General features: G+C 40.0%; 3 protein-coding genes across 3 annotated transcripts; 2 read left to right on the forward strand and 1 right to left on the reverse strand.

Annotated features, from left to right (window-relative positions):
• Positions 1 to 695: 695 nt before the first annotated feature.
• LOC134226247 (sex-regulated protein janus-A-like) lies at positions 696 to 1,341 on the forward strand. Its single transcript, XM_062706892.1, has 2 exons — positions 696 to 853; positions 911 to 1,341. Exons 1-2 carry the CDS (start codon positions 796 to 798, stop codon positions 1,309 to 1,311), a joined length of 459 nt encoding a protein of 152 aa, XP_062562876.1. The 5' UTR covers positions 696 to 795; the 3' UTR covers positions 1,312 to 1,341.
• On the reverse strand, positions 1,342 to 3,075 carry LOC134226246 (O-phosphoseryl-tRNA(Sec) selenium transferase). The gene is made up of 3 exons (XM_062706891.1): positions 2,838 to 3,075; positions 2,641 to 2,770; positions 1,342 to 2,581 (listed from the first exon to the last, which is right to left on the reverse strand). The coding sequence occupies exons 1-3, from the start codon at positions 2,952 to 2,954 to the stop codon at positions 1,428 to 1,430; spliced, it is 1,401 nt and encodes a 466-aa protein (XP_062562875.1). The 5' UTR covers positions 2,955 to 3,075; the 3' UTR covers positions 1,342 to 1,427.
• Positions 3,076 to 9,919: 6,844 nt separating this feature from the next.
• On the forward strand, positions 9,920 to 12,496 carry LOC134227380 (pseudouridylate synthase TRUB2, mitochondrial). The gene is made up of 4 exons (XM_062708798.1): positions 9,920 to 10,207; positions 10,754 to 10,945; positions 11,773 to 12,126; positions 12,185 to 12,496. The coding sequence occupies exons 1-4, from the start codon at positions 10,078 to 10,080 to the stop codon at positions 12,472 to 12,474; spliced, it is 966 nt and encodes a 321-aa protein (XP_062564782.1). The 5' UTR covers positions 9,920 to 10,077; the 3' UTR covers positions 12,475 to 12,496.
• Positions 12,497 to 14,287: the final 1,791 nt, after the last annotated feature.

Consider the following 14,287-nt stretch of genomic DNA (forward strand, 5'->3'; position numbering starts at 1 on the left):
GTTCAAATGTGTCGGAACAAAGGAACTTCTTTGTGAATGATGTTAACGTTAATTCAATAACGTCTTATTGCTTCACTTTCTCTGGTGAACTACTGTATTTGTGGCTCCCGTTTACAACTCGCACAGACCGATTTTAGTTTCCACGAACACGAATCACCAAGTGAATTACACTTTAGAGCAATAACTACGCTGCACGAAGCGAACGCGAAACGCGAAATTATCTCCGGATTTGATAATTTCGATTCCCAACCAAACTGACTGAACCAGAACCAGAGGTAAACAAAAATGTGTAACTGACACTACTGTTGTCAAACTGACGCGGTTCGAACTGAGGGGCTTCTCAACGGACAAGTGGTTGTAATAATTGTAATGCTTCACTCCCCAGGGGTATAAAGTGGTGCCCGGAAAACTGGCCACCACTCCGTCTATGTATTGGTCAATGGTGTGTCATTAGATAAGTCACGCAAAAAATATGATCGATTTTTTCACACATCGCCCAAGCCTTTCAAAAAACAGAAATTAAATTACGCACAGCTCTATCTTCAATGACATTTCCTAACGTCAATAGGGTCTCGCCGACATTTCTCACCAACACGAACGCAGGTTCGTGGTTGCAAACAATCCCATTTGATTTTGCCGTGACAGCTGCTCGTGGTTGCAAACAAACCGAGTAAAAGTGTGAGTGAAACGTGCGTGTACGAACACGATCGCTGAAAGCCTAATAGCTGAAGAAAAGTGTCAGTGCGAAGTGATCCGGCTGATTCCGCTGATTCGGCTCGCTTCTTCGTTTTTGTTATGATTGTGTATCGTTTATTTTGCCGGGATATTTTTAGATTTGGTAGAGCATCCTGTGGTCAGTAAAAAATATGCATTTTACTATTAAGAACTTAACATTTTTCATTCTTTGCAGTCACTTCATCAGTTCGTTCGTTTAACATCATGGTAGATGCTAAATTGGAAGCAGTCCCGCCAGTGGAGATCGACGAGGGAATCTTCAAATACGTGCTGATCAAGGTCTATGGGAAGGAGAAATCTGATGGCAGCGAGCCAAGCAAAAACATTGTTCGGGGATTCGCTCGTGCCAATTGGCATTCGGATATCTATGATGAGGTGAGCTCCTCGCTCGAAGGACTGGGCCTGGCAACGGAGTGCCTTGGAGGAGGCCGAATTGAACATCGCGCCGACCGGAAATGGATAAAAATTTATGGATATTCGCAGGGCTACGGCAAGGCGGACCACCAGGAAGCGCGACGAATACTTTTGACTCAATACAGTGGATATGAAATTGAAACATCGGACGAGGGTTATTAGTCATAAAATAAATGAAACGGGTTGACTGAATCAATTTTAGACCATTTATTTAAACATGTTCCTATAATAATGTTTTTGGAAACTCATAAAGCTATAACCAAATTTGTTCAATATTACTAACAAAGTGTTCTCCTATGGTCGTTGAGAACTTGTTCTATTTTAACGATAAACCCGTCTATTTCTTCTCGGCTAACACCCAGAGCAGCACTCGCAGTTAAGTAAGGCACCGTCGTTTCATTGCGATGGGAGCCCCATGCTTTAAACGCGACACCGGCAATACATTTCTGTTCAATTCCACTCACCACCCGACAGCCCGATACTCCCCTGCGATGCAGCATTGATCCAATCAATTGCTGGTTACTGCCGAATGTTTTTAAAGTAAACGCAATAGAGATAGGATTCTTCCCCGACATGACTTGTTCGCCAAACTTCTCGGCTGTTTCAGTCAATCTGTTCAACAGATATTGATGCAGTTCTTTTCTTTTAATAACCAGATTTGTGTAGCCGGTCTTTCCCAATGACAGGAGCGTCATGAGCACATCTAAGGACTGCGAGCTTGATGCTCTTCCGGGGTAGAATTTAGAAACTCGTTCAACAATATCCCCATCAAACCCCGCAATAATAGCACCTCCCACTGGAACCAGTAAGTTTTTGTCAGTGCTCTGAATGAAAGCATCAACCCTACCGATTCGGTTTGCTTGCTCCAGTTGGTGAGTGAGATAAGTACTCTGTAACCCATAAGCGTTGTTAACCACGTGAGGAACGTCGTATTCTTGACATAATTTTCCTAACTCTATAATACTGTCACATGTTCGAGGAGCAAAACAGCTGGTTGTGGAAAGTATGCAGCAAATGTTGCAGGCACCTAACTCGACTATTTTATCACGAAAAGTACCAATGTCAGTTCCAAGGACACAATCTCCCCTTTCTTCTACCGGAACGGTATCAATTACAACCGGAATCAAACCAGATGATTGAACGCTTTTAAAGCACGATTGTTGGTCTATTCTGGACCATAACACGTACCTGCCCTGCGGTCGACCCGCCTTCAATGTCAACAACGTCATCAGCATAGCCATCCCGGTTGCCAATGGGACCAATATAGCTTTCCTGCAGTTGTTAACGCCTGCTTCCCGAATCAGATCCAGCAGCAAAGCGTTTGTCAGATTGTTCAGAATCGTGGATCCGGCTGCTTTGGGTTGGGCATCGGTCAAATTGCCCGATCTGCCGATACCGTGAGCAAAGTTATAATGACGTCGTTTGACTAGATCTGAAAGTATGTATTACGAATTACGCCCTGGTACTTCATATAATGTTAAATAAAACAACCGCAAATGACCCTGGCTTCCCGTTCCCCAACGCCACAGCGGCTCGGAAAATTGTTACTGTCCATCAAGGCTAGTTCGTTTACGAAGTACTCGATCGTTGCATTATCCCATCCATTTTGCGGTAGCTTTTTCTGTAGGGAGGACACATTAAATTTCATTTAAAGCACTGTGGGATCGCGATACGCATTTGGAACCAACCTTTTCCAGCAGAATCTTAATCTGTTTGTCCCGATTAACTCGAGCATTGTTGGCCACGGATAAATAATTTGCCGGTACTAAATCGGCCGCTATCGATTTTAAAGTAAAATCATTCATAATCCTTATAGAATATATTCATGAGTTTTGTAACCAAAAGTGTTTAAATATCTCGTAAAATTTATTTAATAAACTTTATGAAACTGAACTAAGTCTTCGTAAATTTCACATAATTTCATAGAACTGCATGTCAAAACAAAAGATATTTTAGTTACTAGATAAATATTGTCGCTGTCGTCGCTGTCCGGAACATCTTTTGCTGGCGAGGATAGGGGAGCTAAATGTCAAAGAAGGAAAATCCATACGATTTGACAGGTATGTACCACACATGTTTCGGACAGCAGAACAAAGGGAACCGAAGCGACAATCTTTATCTATAGATAAAGATTGTCGCTTCGGTTCCCTTTGTTCTGCTGTGACACTATACTCCATTGCACAGTGACGTCACGCATGACTTTTGACAGGTACTGGTCCTGTTGTTTACAGTCGATTCAATTTTAATTTTCAGATTCTTCTGTTATTCTCTGGATTACCTGGTCGATTATTATCAATAAGCTCATAAACGTTGTTGTATTTCAATGCGGAATGTGCAGAAAGTAACATCGTGAAATATTCATATTTCATTTGGAACAAAAAAAATCTAAGTCTGAAACGTAAACAACAGGACCAGTACCTGTCAAAATTGTGAGGTTAGGTTTGCCGCGCGCAATGATCTATAGTTACTATAGTAACTAAAATATCTTTTGTCAAAACCGTCAAAACAAAAACATTTTTTAGGGCTGTGCGATTTTTTCGACATCGCCGCTCTACTGTAGTCCGGCGGATATAAATAGAATATGGAATCTAGAGGCCTGAATCAGAGTGTATGTATAATTAAGAGTGGCGACACTGTCAGAATTGGAACAAAATTCATCTGTCATTCCCATACAAAATCGTGTTCCAAACGAGCAGGAGACCTGTCAAAAGCGGCACATGTCGCCACTCTTAATTACATACACTCTGGCCTGAATAAGAGAAACGCGGATAGAAAATATGACTCTGCCAACACTACATCCAATCTTCTTCATCAAAGAACAACACATGAAAAGAAAGAAATGGCTTATGTAGATGAAATCTCACAATCCGCTATTTTATATGTCCACATCACATAACAATAGAATCCAATAAACAATGTAATTTCATTTCATAATCTATAAATGAATTGCATATATTATATTAAAATACATTCAATTTTGTTTATTTAAAAATTGAAAAAATCGAATTTTGTAGTTTTCAGTATTTGAGCCAACATTTTGGCTGCTTGACAGGTCTCCTGCTCGATTGGCTGCTGTTTTTTGACGGTTCGATTGGCGGCACATACCTATCCGCGTTTCTTCCGCGGCCTCTAATGGAATCCAATTAAAATAATAGGGGTAATAACGGCTTTGGCAGGTTTTGTTCTATGGGCCTTTTCACGAGACGTTTTAAAACAGCTGATTTTACCGTCAATTGACAGTTCTTCTATGAAAGTGACAGCTTCGGGGTTGCGGGCCTGTTCAGCGGTTGTAAACAAGTGCAGTCTCTGCAGTGTCACATGAAAAGGCCTATTATTGTCAGGGGTTTTTTTTATGACTGATTATGCTCAAATTTGGCCCAAACATTCTTTGCATATCAAAGAATATTGTGGCCAAATTTCATAAAATTCGGTCGACAACAACCCCCCTGCCAATTCCCGGATAAAAATGTATACTATTGGTTCAATAGTGTTAACATTTGAATTACCATACAATGTACGGTATACAATAGGATACATTGTTTCTTGATGGTTGTACTATAGATTTTAGGGCGACTTGCAGACAACCATGAAAAGACACGTCTGATCAGTTGAAGAGCTTGTTTATTAATAATCAATGTTTGATGAAGACGTTACCAAGTGAAAAGTGATAGCACAGTCAACAGCTCCTTCGATTGCTTTTAACACCCCCTCTTGTTGACTTGCTTGAAATATTACAATAAACCGATCCTTTTTCGAAATTCTTGAAATATAGCTGAAGGCAAAGATTTGGTCAGCATATCTGCCTCCTGATCGTGTGTTGGCACGTAATTGATCTTGATTTTTTCTTGTTTCACAGCATCACGGATAAAATGATATTTTACATCAATGTGCTTAACTCGTTTCGTTTCTTCGGTTTTGGACATAGCAATTGCACCTTGATTATCCTCCGAAATTGGTATTGGAAAGATTGTTTTAGTTGGCAGTAAATCGTTCAACAGCCCTCCCAACCAAATAGCTTCACTGGAACAGGCACTCATGGCCACATATTCTGCTTCTGTTGACGACATCGCAACGGACTGCTGCTTCTTCGATGACCAAATTACTGTATTTCCATAAACCTTTAGTAAATATCCTGAAACGCATTTTCTGTCTACTTCATCACTTGCATAATCAGCATCAGCAAAGGCATGAACAATAGGCTGATAGTTTCTTTTGTAGTATGTTAGTTTCATAGTTTTAGTTCCTTGCAAGTACCTCAAAACACGTTTTGCTTGTTGCCAATGTGGTTCGCCAGCTGCATCTTGAAATCGAGCCAAATATCCAACAATATAACATAAATCAGGTCTGGTTCCCATCATTATGTACATCAAACCACCAATTAACTCGCGGTATGGATTTTTGCTGTTACCTTCATATTTGTTTAACTGCAGGTTTGGTTCCGCTGGGGTTTTGACTGGGTTACACTGCTCCATTCCAAAACGTTGTAGAAGTTTATCAACTTGACCCGTTTGAGAAAGTGACAATGAACCTGCTGCTACATTACGCTCAACCTTGATGCCCAAGAAATGATGTACTTCGCCCATGTCAGCCATTTCGAATTCTTGTTTCAATTTATCTTGAATATCTCGCACGGCTCCAGTGTCTTGTCCAGCAATAAGAAGATCATCAACGTAAATGATAAGATATACCGCATCTTTTCCTCCACTCTTCACATACAAGCAATAATCATGGCGGGAACGACGGAAGCCAAGGCTGATCAAAACTCGTTAAATCGATTGTTCCAACACCTAGATGATTGTTTTAGACCATACAATGAACGTTTCAAAAGACACACCTCTCCTGGAACTGCAGCTACCCCCTCTGGAACGGCCATGTAAACCTTCTCACGTAATTGGCCGTTTAAGAATGCTGTCCTGACATCCATTTGGAAAATTGATAAATCCAATTCATTAGCTAATGCCAGTAAAGTCCTAATCGTTGCAAGCTTTGCCACCGGAGCAAAAGTTTCTTCGTAGTCCAAGTGCTTTCGCTGCATGAATCCTTTCGCCACTAGTCTCGCTTTGTACCTCACAGGATTTCCATCTGCATCTGTTTTGATAGTAAAAACCCATTTACATGGAACCAGCGAAACAGCATCAGGACATCTAACGAACTCCCACGTGTTATTTTTCACAAGAGACATCAATTCCTCCTCAACGGCACGTTTCCAATGAATTTGGTTTAAGTGACCTTCAATTTCCGAATATTTTGACGGAATCTGTGAATCGTTAACAGCAGCAGAAAAAGCTCGATAGGAAGAAACAAAATCATGCAACCAACCTGGTCTCCGGCACTCCCGACCACTAGACCTCGGAACATTCTCCTCTTGAGAGTTCCCATTTAATTGTGGTGGGAGTGCATCTTGTTCTTCCTCGGGTACCGAGATATTTGCATCTACATATTCTTCGTCTGTAGGGACATCATTTTGCTGACCGTCTATCTCGTTCGTTACAATATTTACTACAGGAACACTTATTGGTTTTTGTTTCAATGTTGGAAATTCATCAGACACAGTTATTATAGATGGCCGCACATCATCTTCTTTGTATGGAAATGCTGATTCGTTGAACTTCACATCGCGGGCAACAAACATTTTTTGATTTTCACGATCCCATAGTCGATAACCGTTTGGAGCGTACCCCAACATTACACACCGTTGTCCTGTTGGATCGAGTTTTCCGCGTTTCTGCTTTGGAATCCAGGAGAATCCGAGGCAACCAAACACTCTTAGTTTACTAACATCAGGTTTCTGTCCATTCCAGTACTCCGCAGGCGTGGCCAGATCTTTCAAAGCTTCACAAGGACTTCTGTTGGTTACGTATACTGAATTCAAAATGGCTTCTCCCCAAAACGTCTTTGGCGCACCAGATGATACTAACATAGCTCTCATCTTTTCTACTATAGTACGATTGAATCTTTCTGCTACCCCATTTAACTGTGGTGTGTATGCGACTGTGGACTCCACCTGTACTCCTTGTTTTTCATAAAAAAATAACTGTTCATTTGAGAAATATTCGCTACCCAAATCACACCTCAGAGTTTCGATTTTCTTTCCAAATTTGGCAGTAACCATAGCTTCATACACTTTGAAATAATGGAAAACTTGATTCTTGTTACTCATCAGAAATACAACAGCGTAATGAGAAAAATCATCGATGAAACTAACAAAATATTTTTTATCGTCGTATGTAGGAGGTGTTATCTTTCCGCAAACATCCGTGTGAATTCTTTCTAAAGGTCGACTCGTCGCCGGTCTCGATCCATTAAACGGCAATCGCACCAACTTACTCTCCATACAGGGCTCGCAGAAAAATTCTTCACATTTTCTTAACGAATCTAGACCAACGACCATTGCAGATTTCTTCAGCTTTTCTAAGTTCTTGAATCCTAGATGTCCATACCTTTGGTGCCATAACGCAGTTTGACTTTCGTAATTCAATTTTGACATCAGAGCAGTATCTTTCTTATTCTTCCACATCCGAAAATAGTACAAATTTCCTCTAACTTTAGCTTCACCCACTAAACGATTGCCTTGCATCATAACTGCCTTTTCAGCTTGAAAATCAACCGTCACTCCAGCCTTCACTAGCTTCCTCAGTGATAAGAGATTGAACGTAAGATTCGGAACATACACAACTTCTCCTACTTTAAATGCTATAGTCTCTCCATGAATTACTGATCTTCCTGACACAGTGCCACCTTTTGTAGCCCACATGCTTTCACCATCCTTTGCGCAATCGATCTTCACAGGTTCTGGTAAATCTTCAAGTACATCAAATAAATCTTTTTCATTGACCATATGCCGACTGGCACCGCTGTCTATAATCCACTCCAACTCGTTTTCAGTTCCCGCTTTCTCGCTTTCTGTCATCATCAGTGCAACTTCCCGATCTATTGGTATCTCAGCTACATGTGCTCTGCCAGTTTTCTCAATCATTTTGAACATTCGAATCGCCTATGTCCAAATTCCCCACATCCAAAACACTTTCCCGGAAACGCTCTATTTTTACCTCTGTACAATCCAGACCTTGCTTCACCATGACCGGTTCCATAGTCTTCGTCTCTTCCAATTCGCCGTGACTTGGCGGCCAAAACAGCTTCACTATGCCGCTCATGAACCTCTTCTCTTCCAGCTCTCTTTTGCTCCTCCGCCAATAATCTAGCTTTCACAACATCTATTTTAAGTTCTTCGTCTTTCAGATTTTCCAAAGCAGTTGTAACTGTATCATACACGGCAGGTAGTGTCATAAACAGCTGACTGATAACATCCTTTTCACACATCTCCGATCCTGCGTTCTTGAGTTGGCGAATAAGTTCATCAAACTTGCAAAAATGCTCCTTCAAAGATCCTCCTTCTGGCATCTTGAGATTATGTAGGCAACGTCGGATGAAATTCAAGGCAGCAAATCCAGTTTTTCCGAAGGTCCTCTTCAAACTTTCCCACATCTTTTTGGCCGAGTTCATGTCCCGAACATGTTCTAGATTACTGTCAGCATTATAGGATACAATCGAGGCTTTGGCTTCTTCATCCCGCTCCTGGTAGGTAGCTTGCCTTTTCTTCCACCGTAGCTTCATGGTGGTTCGTCAACGATCGGCTTTTTACTCAATGCGCTGCCAATTGGGTTTCAACCCGGAATAGCCAGGTATCAAAACCCTCCCCAGAAAACTACGTAATTCCTGCGTTCTGAGCTGTAGACGCCACTTCCACTTCTTTAATCGGTACAATATGCTGGGCCCACAACCTATAGAATTTAGGGCGACTTGCAGACAACCATGAAAAGACACGTCTGATCAGTTGAAGAGCTTGTTTATTAATAATCAATATTTGATGAAGACGTTACCAAGTGAAAAGTGATAGCACAGTCAACAGCTCCTTCGATTGCTTTTAACATGTACAGATTGTATCAACACTGAGGATACAATACATCAACATATTTCTTTAATGTAACAATACTTGCAATTGTTTTTGAAATGTTTTTGTACATAAGATTCATACATTTTGATAACTTTTGAAACGTTTCTTTACATTGCATATAAACTGTATAACAATATTTGCCTCATAGCGCCAAATATGCATTTTTCCCTTTAAATTATATTGTTGAACAGTAAAGCTGTCACAACTGAGAAATCAAAAATCGTATTGTTTTACTATACAAATACAATACAATCCATTGTATTTTGAACAGTTTTGTTCGGATATTTCAACAATATATTAACCATAAACTCTATTGTGTGACGAAAAAAATGTATGGAAAAATCTCAAATTTTGTATAGTTACGATACTTAACAACCCGTACATTCTATTGCGAAAACTTCATTTACATTTGAGTAAATGGTTCTTAACAATTCATTCTAATGTATTTCTATGGTTTTATTTACAATATAATCTATTGCCAACTTATTGTTATAAATAGTAGTGTTACAATAAATTGTATTGTTATTCTACTGTATTTTTTATTCGGGAATAATAGAACAAAACCTGCCAAAGCCGTCTGTTCCCCTAATTGATTTTTCCCATCAAAAAATGTTATCTTATTTTATATCTCTGATGAATCTTTATTGTGGGAACCTATCGGAACCTTCTTCCTGTTCAGAACAAATCTTATCCTTCTATGCTTGCAAGAGAAAGATAATTAAACAAGAGCAGGCCTTTAAACAGTTTGTCAGGGTTTGCCAACACTGACTGCAGGTTAAGATGCTGATGGGATAGGAATAATTCGAATGTTACGCTAGATCGTTTGAAAATACGAACAATAACAAACATGAAATAAATTCCGTCAACAAAACTGCGTGGTCAAATTTATGCAATTTGTGTAACTAGAATTAATATCTGCGAGTATTTTTCATTAGCAATATTTAAGTTTGTAAAAATAGTTTCGAGGCTAAAGTATGTCACTCGTAAAGATAAAAGATGCCCCTACTGTTTGGAAGTACCTAAACGGGGTAGTCAATTTGTATAAGCCAGCAGGCCTCACGGTCCAACAAGTCCGCCGCACAATCATTGGAAACCTTTGCCGAGGTAAGTACATAATGATTCGGCACATATACTTGAATATTATATATTTTTGAATTTGTTAATATACAAGGATGTTTTCGATCATTAAATGATTAGTAATCAGAGTTTAATTATTTAGTAGATTGTCAACTCATTCCAGAAGCTTTGTTTCAAAATGTGTTGTAGGCCTGTGATTCTAATTTTTCTACAGCTCTGCCTAATAGTTCGTGGTTTCAATTTCACTAATAACAAAGATATAGCGCAAGTTGCAGTAACTTAAACTTGTAAAAATATGGCCATACATCGAATAAGAACACGTTCATCCATTTCAATTTTCCTTCCATTCCTCGATGTCTCCTTATCTCGATGGTCTTTTCAATATCGACATGTGGAGGGAGAGGCGACTGTACTACATGATCAAGCCCAGATTACTTAATGATCAAAAACAGGCTTGCAAATATGCGTATAACAGCAGTATATAAGTATAGGCAAATCTTAGTATGCATTACCTAATTAAAAATGCGACTTCCAAAAAGGTTTAAAAGTAATGACAATGCCCGTCCGTTACAGATCTCAACCAACTCACAGTGCGACCACCTTTGCAACGTATTGCCATCGAGAGTGGTTCGGATTCCGCTTACCATGTTCGCACCATCGAGGATCTCTCCGATAATGTTCTTGTGGTGGGACCGCGCTATCAAACAGACGACATCAGAATTAGGATGAGCGCCAACCACGGTCGGCTGACCAGCGGAGTTTTGGGTAAGTGCAGTTTTCCTGGGCTTTGTAGGAAAGAAATTTAGAAGGTATTCGGCGACCCAGCTTTAAAATCTTTTGGACGAACAGAATGATTTATTTTTGTACACGAAACAATTGTTCAGGGTTTGAGTAGGTTACCATCGGCGTGTGGTTTAAAAATTACCACCTCAGCATGAATCATTTAAAAAGTTTTTAAACTATAACGAACTCTATCGTTGCGATCCCAAACTGTCTAACCATCTATCATGTATATAAATACAACGGCTTCTATTTCTAATAAACAACCCTCCTCTAATAAATAGATTCCATAGCATTCTAGTGGATGTAGTGGTCTACCACAAGCCTCGGATAACTCGGATGGAATAAGTTTTCCACGTCATTGTCATGTTGAAAATTTAGACCAGTAGGGTAAACGTATTCCCTAGTGTCCTACAACATAGATTGGGGACGGCCCGGGGATGCAACCACGGCTTCTAAGCTGCGGAAGACGACGGAGGTCCTTCGTAGCTTAGAAGGGAAAGCGTACTGGTTTCGTGGGATCAAACCCCACCGAAGGAAGTGGTTATCCTCCAATACATTTTCCGAACTTAATCTTTCACATGTTGTGCAATTGCACAAATTGAGTTTCAGACATATTAATTTGTCTCGGAAGTCAAATATTTCATTTGGTTTGATCAAAATAGTTGTTCTAAAATCAGTGTAACGCCACTCTCCCATATAAATTGTTCAAAGCGCCCACGAGACGGTGGCCTTAATTTAAAAATAATAATTTCAGGTTTAATGAAGCAACTAGAACTTGACTAATTTTTGGAAATAATTTTCATCTCTAGTCGTAGGTATCAACGATGGCCTTACGCAGGCTTACCGAGTACAGCAGAATCGTCCCTTGCGAGTATACCGTGTTACCGGTTTCCTAGGCAAAGCTACCGAAACGCACTTTGGTGATTCGCGGATTATTGGCAAAGCGACGGTAAAGCACATCGGAAGCGAAAAAATCGAACGGTTGTTGGCCTCTCTGCAAGCGTCCCACCAGAAGAAAATGTTCGAGCTCTGCGGGGTGGATGTGCAGTCGCAGGCTGCTTACGATTTGGCTGTGAAAGGAACCATTCGACCGTCGGATACATCACAGCCAATGATTTACGGAATCCGGTTGGTGGAATTTAGAAGGCCATTTTTCATCATAGGTGGGGACTGGAGTTGGTAATTTATATCATCAATTGATTTACGATTTTCATGTTCCAGAAATGCACGCCATCAACGAAACGGAAGCCTACGTAGGGAATCTTATACATGAGATCGGCCTGAATCTGAAATCCGTGGCTCATTGTGTTGGTATTCGCTGCATTCGTCATGGGCACTTTGAGCTGAAGGATTCGCTGCTTCGGAAGGATTGGAACCTGCAGTGCATCTTGGATAGCATGGCTCAAGCGAATCAACTATTCAAACGGCACCCGGAAATGTTGCAGCAAACCAGTTCGGAACTTGTTGATCTTGCCCATACTGACCTGGACCAACCAAATGAGTTCAAATAAAGATAGGAACGTGTGAAGTGAATCTTGTACAAACTACGAGATAATTTATCACCTCCCTGCTTACCCAGACTGATTTACGATGGTCGTTCTTGAGGGTCAAACTCGTTTTTCCTTTTTTGGTGCGTCTCGATCTCGTGATGGTGGTGTTTTATGGCAGTTCGGTGTTTGCAATAATTGGTCTGGATATACACCTGCTTAGCAAGGGCCGATTTTCAAACAAAATGGTCAACTTTGACATGCTTTAACTTTGTTTCCCGATGATCGTTGCTGAGATTTTAATCGGGAACTGCAAATGGTCCGAGTTCTGCCAAATCGCACCAAGCGCCAACAAAAAAATGACCCACTTTTCTTCCGAGATTTCATTTAACATATTTATTTGATCACATGCCTCAAACGCTCAAACCCATAGCTGAGGAGTGAGGATATCCCAAAACAAATGTATGTATGAATTGATATGAAACAATTTATCGAAATATCTTAAATCTGTTCATCCTGGTGCGTTTTAGCAGAACCCCGATGAAATATGTTTTTTACTCATCTATGACCGCAGGTGGCCACCAGACGGCCTTCCGAAAAATCTGAAACATCCGTTAAAATAGCTATATTAAGTTCGTCCCAAATCAGCGCATTTTTTCTAAATTTTCCCACTTCTTTTTCAAATCATCCCACTGTGACATTGCTGCATCGCTTCTATTTAACACATCTACAGTTCAGAAAAAATATTTTCTTTTTAGTGGAATGTATTCAACCGTCTAAGACGAGTTAAGCACTCTCCATTTAATTCCACCAATTATTTCAATATCTTTGCAGATACGTATTTCGACCACAACTGTGTGGTCGTCTTCAGTGTCTTGTACTTGACTCGACTTAGTCGGTGGTGGAATTAAATGGAGAGTGCTTAACTCGTCTTAGACGGTTGACATCTACACTGCCGTAATCTGAAAAAGTGACGTATACGCCATTTCCCAAAAATGGTGTTAACGAGTACTACTCATCGAGCTTTTTAACAGAAAAATGGAAAAAAAAATGCATGTTGTAACATGGCTGTTACGTCACTTTTCCAGATTACGGCTGTACAGTTGTTAATTGCCAGGTTTCTTAACCAAGTTGTCATTTTTTACAACCGTATATCAAGATTTTAGTTCTTTTTATTTATGTTTGTGAATACCGCAAGAAATAGCTTACCGCCTGTGGTTTATTTTTTTGCCTTTCCCACCCATAAACTGATTCATGTGAAAATGTAAAATGAAATGAAATATTGAAAATGGCAGCTTCGGCAGGTTTTGTTCTCAGGTCTGGGGGTTTTCTAGAACTAATTATGCTCAAATTTGGCCTAAACATTCTTCGCATATCAAAGAGTATTGTGGCCAAATTTTATATAATTTGGTCAACCCCCTGACAATAATAGAACAAAACCTGCCGAAGCCGTCTTTTCCTCTATTGCTTTTTGTGTTTGTCACATGCCCTATTTTAACACCCCAAAATTCATCAGGGGGTGATAAAATCTGGATTATAACTGTACTACCAAATGGACGCATTCCACGATTCCATCCGAACGAAGTATATAGTTCTTTAACATATTTTTTCCCGAATAATTTACAACTATGTTCCGTTTTTTATCAACACGGTCCGTGAGTTTCAGTTGATAAAATCGGAACAGTGACAAAATCGGAATAATTTTATTTGACGATTTTTTTTAGCAAAAATTTTAGTTAAAATGATATATATTGCTGGAAAAATGTTAGATTTTCAGATTCTAACATTTTTAAATGCTAAAGGATTGTCTACGTGAACCACGTGAACATGTTAGTGG

The sequence above is a fragment of the Armigeres subalbatus genome, chromosome 3 (assembly GCF_024139115.2).
Source record: "Armigeres subalbatus isolate Guangzhou_Male chromosome 3, GZ_Asu_2, whole genome shotgun sequence".
In the NCBI taxonomy this organism is placed as follows: domain Eukaryota; kingdom Metazoa; phylum Arthropoda; class Insecta; order Diptera; family Culicidae; genus Armigeres; species Armigeres subalbatus.

What these genes read in the sequence shown, in the direction of transcription:
- LOC134227380 (XM_062708798.1), top strand. Translation starts at nt 10,078, where the DNA reads ATGTCACTCGTAAAGATAAAAGATGCCCCTACTGTTTGGAAGTACCTA. An exon ending in CATTGGAAACCTTTGCCGAG is followed by an intron (nt 10,208 to 10,753) that starts GTAAGTACATAA and finishes CGTCCGTTACAG; the next exon opens with ATCTCAACCAACTCACAGTG. An exon ending in AAGGCCATTTTTCATCATAG is followed by an intron (nt 12,127 to 12,184) that starts GTGGGGACTGGA and finishes TTCATGTTCCAG; the next exon opens with AAATGCACGCCATCAACGAA.
- LOC134226246 (XM_062706891.1), bottom strand. Translation starts at nt 2,954, where the DNA reads ATGAATGATTTTACTTTAAAATCGATAGCGGCCGATTTAGTACCGGCA. An exon ending in TTAAGATTCTGCTGGAAAAG is followed by an intron (nt 2,771 to 2,837) that starts GTTGGTTCCAAA and finishes TCCTCCCTACAG; the next exon opens with AAAAAGCTACCGCAAAATGG. An exon ending in GGAAGCCAGGGTCATTTGCG is followed by an intron (nt 2,582 to 2,640) that starts GTTGTTTTATTT and finishes ACATACTTTCAG; the next exon opens with ATCTAGTCAAACGACGTCAT.
- LOC134226247 (XM_062706892.1), top strand. Translation starts at nt 796, where the DNA reads ATGATTGTGTATCGTTTATTTTGCCGGGATATTTTTAGATTTGGTAGA. An exon ending in ATTTGGTAGAGCATCCTGTG is followed by an intron (nt 854 to 910) that starts GTCAGTAAAAAA and finishes CATTCTTTGCAG; the next exon opens with TCACTTCATCAGTTCGTTCG.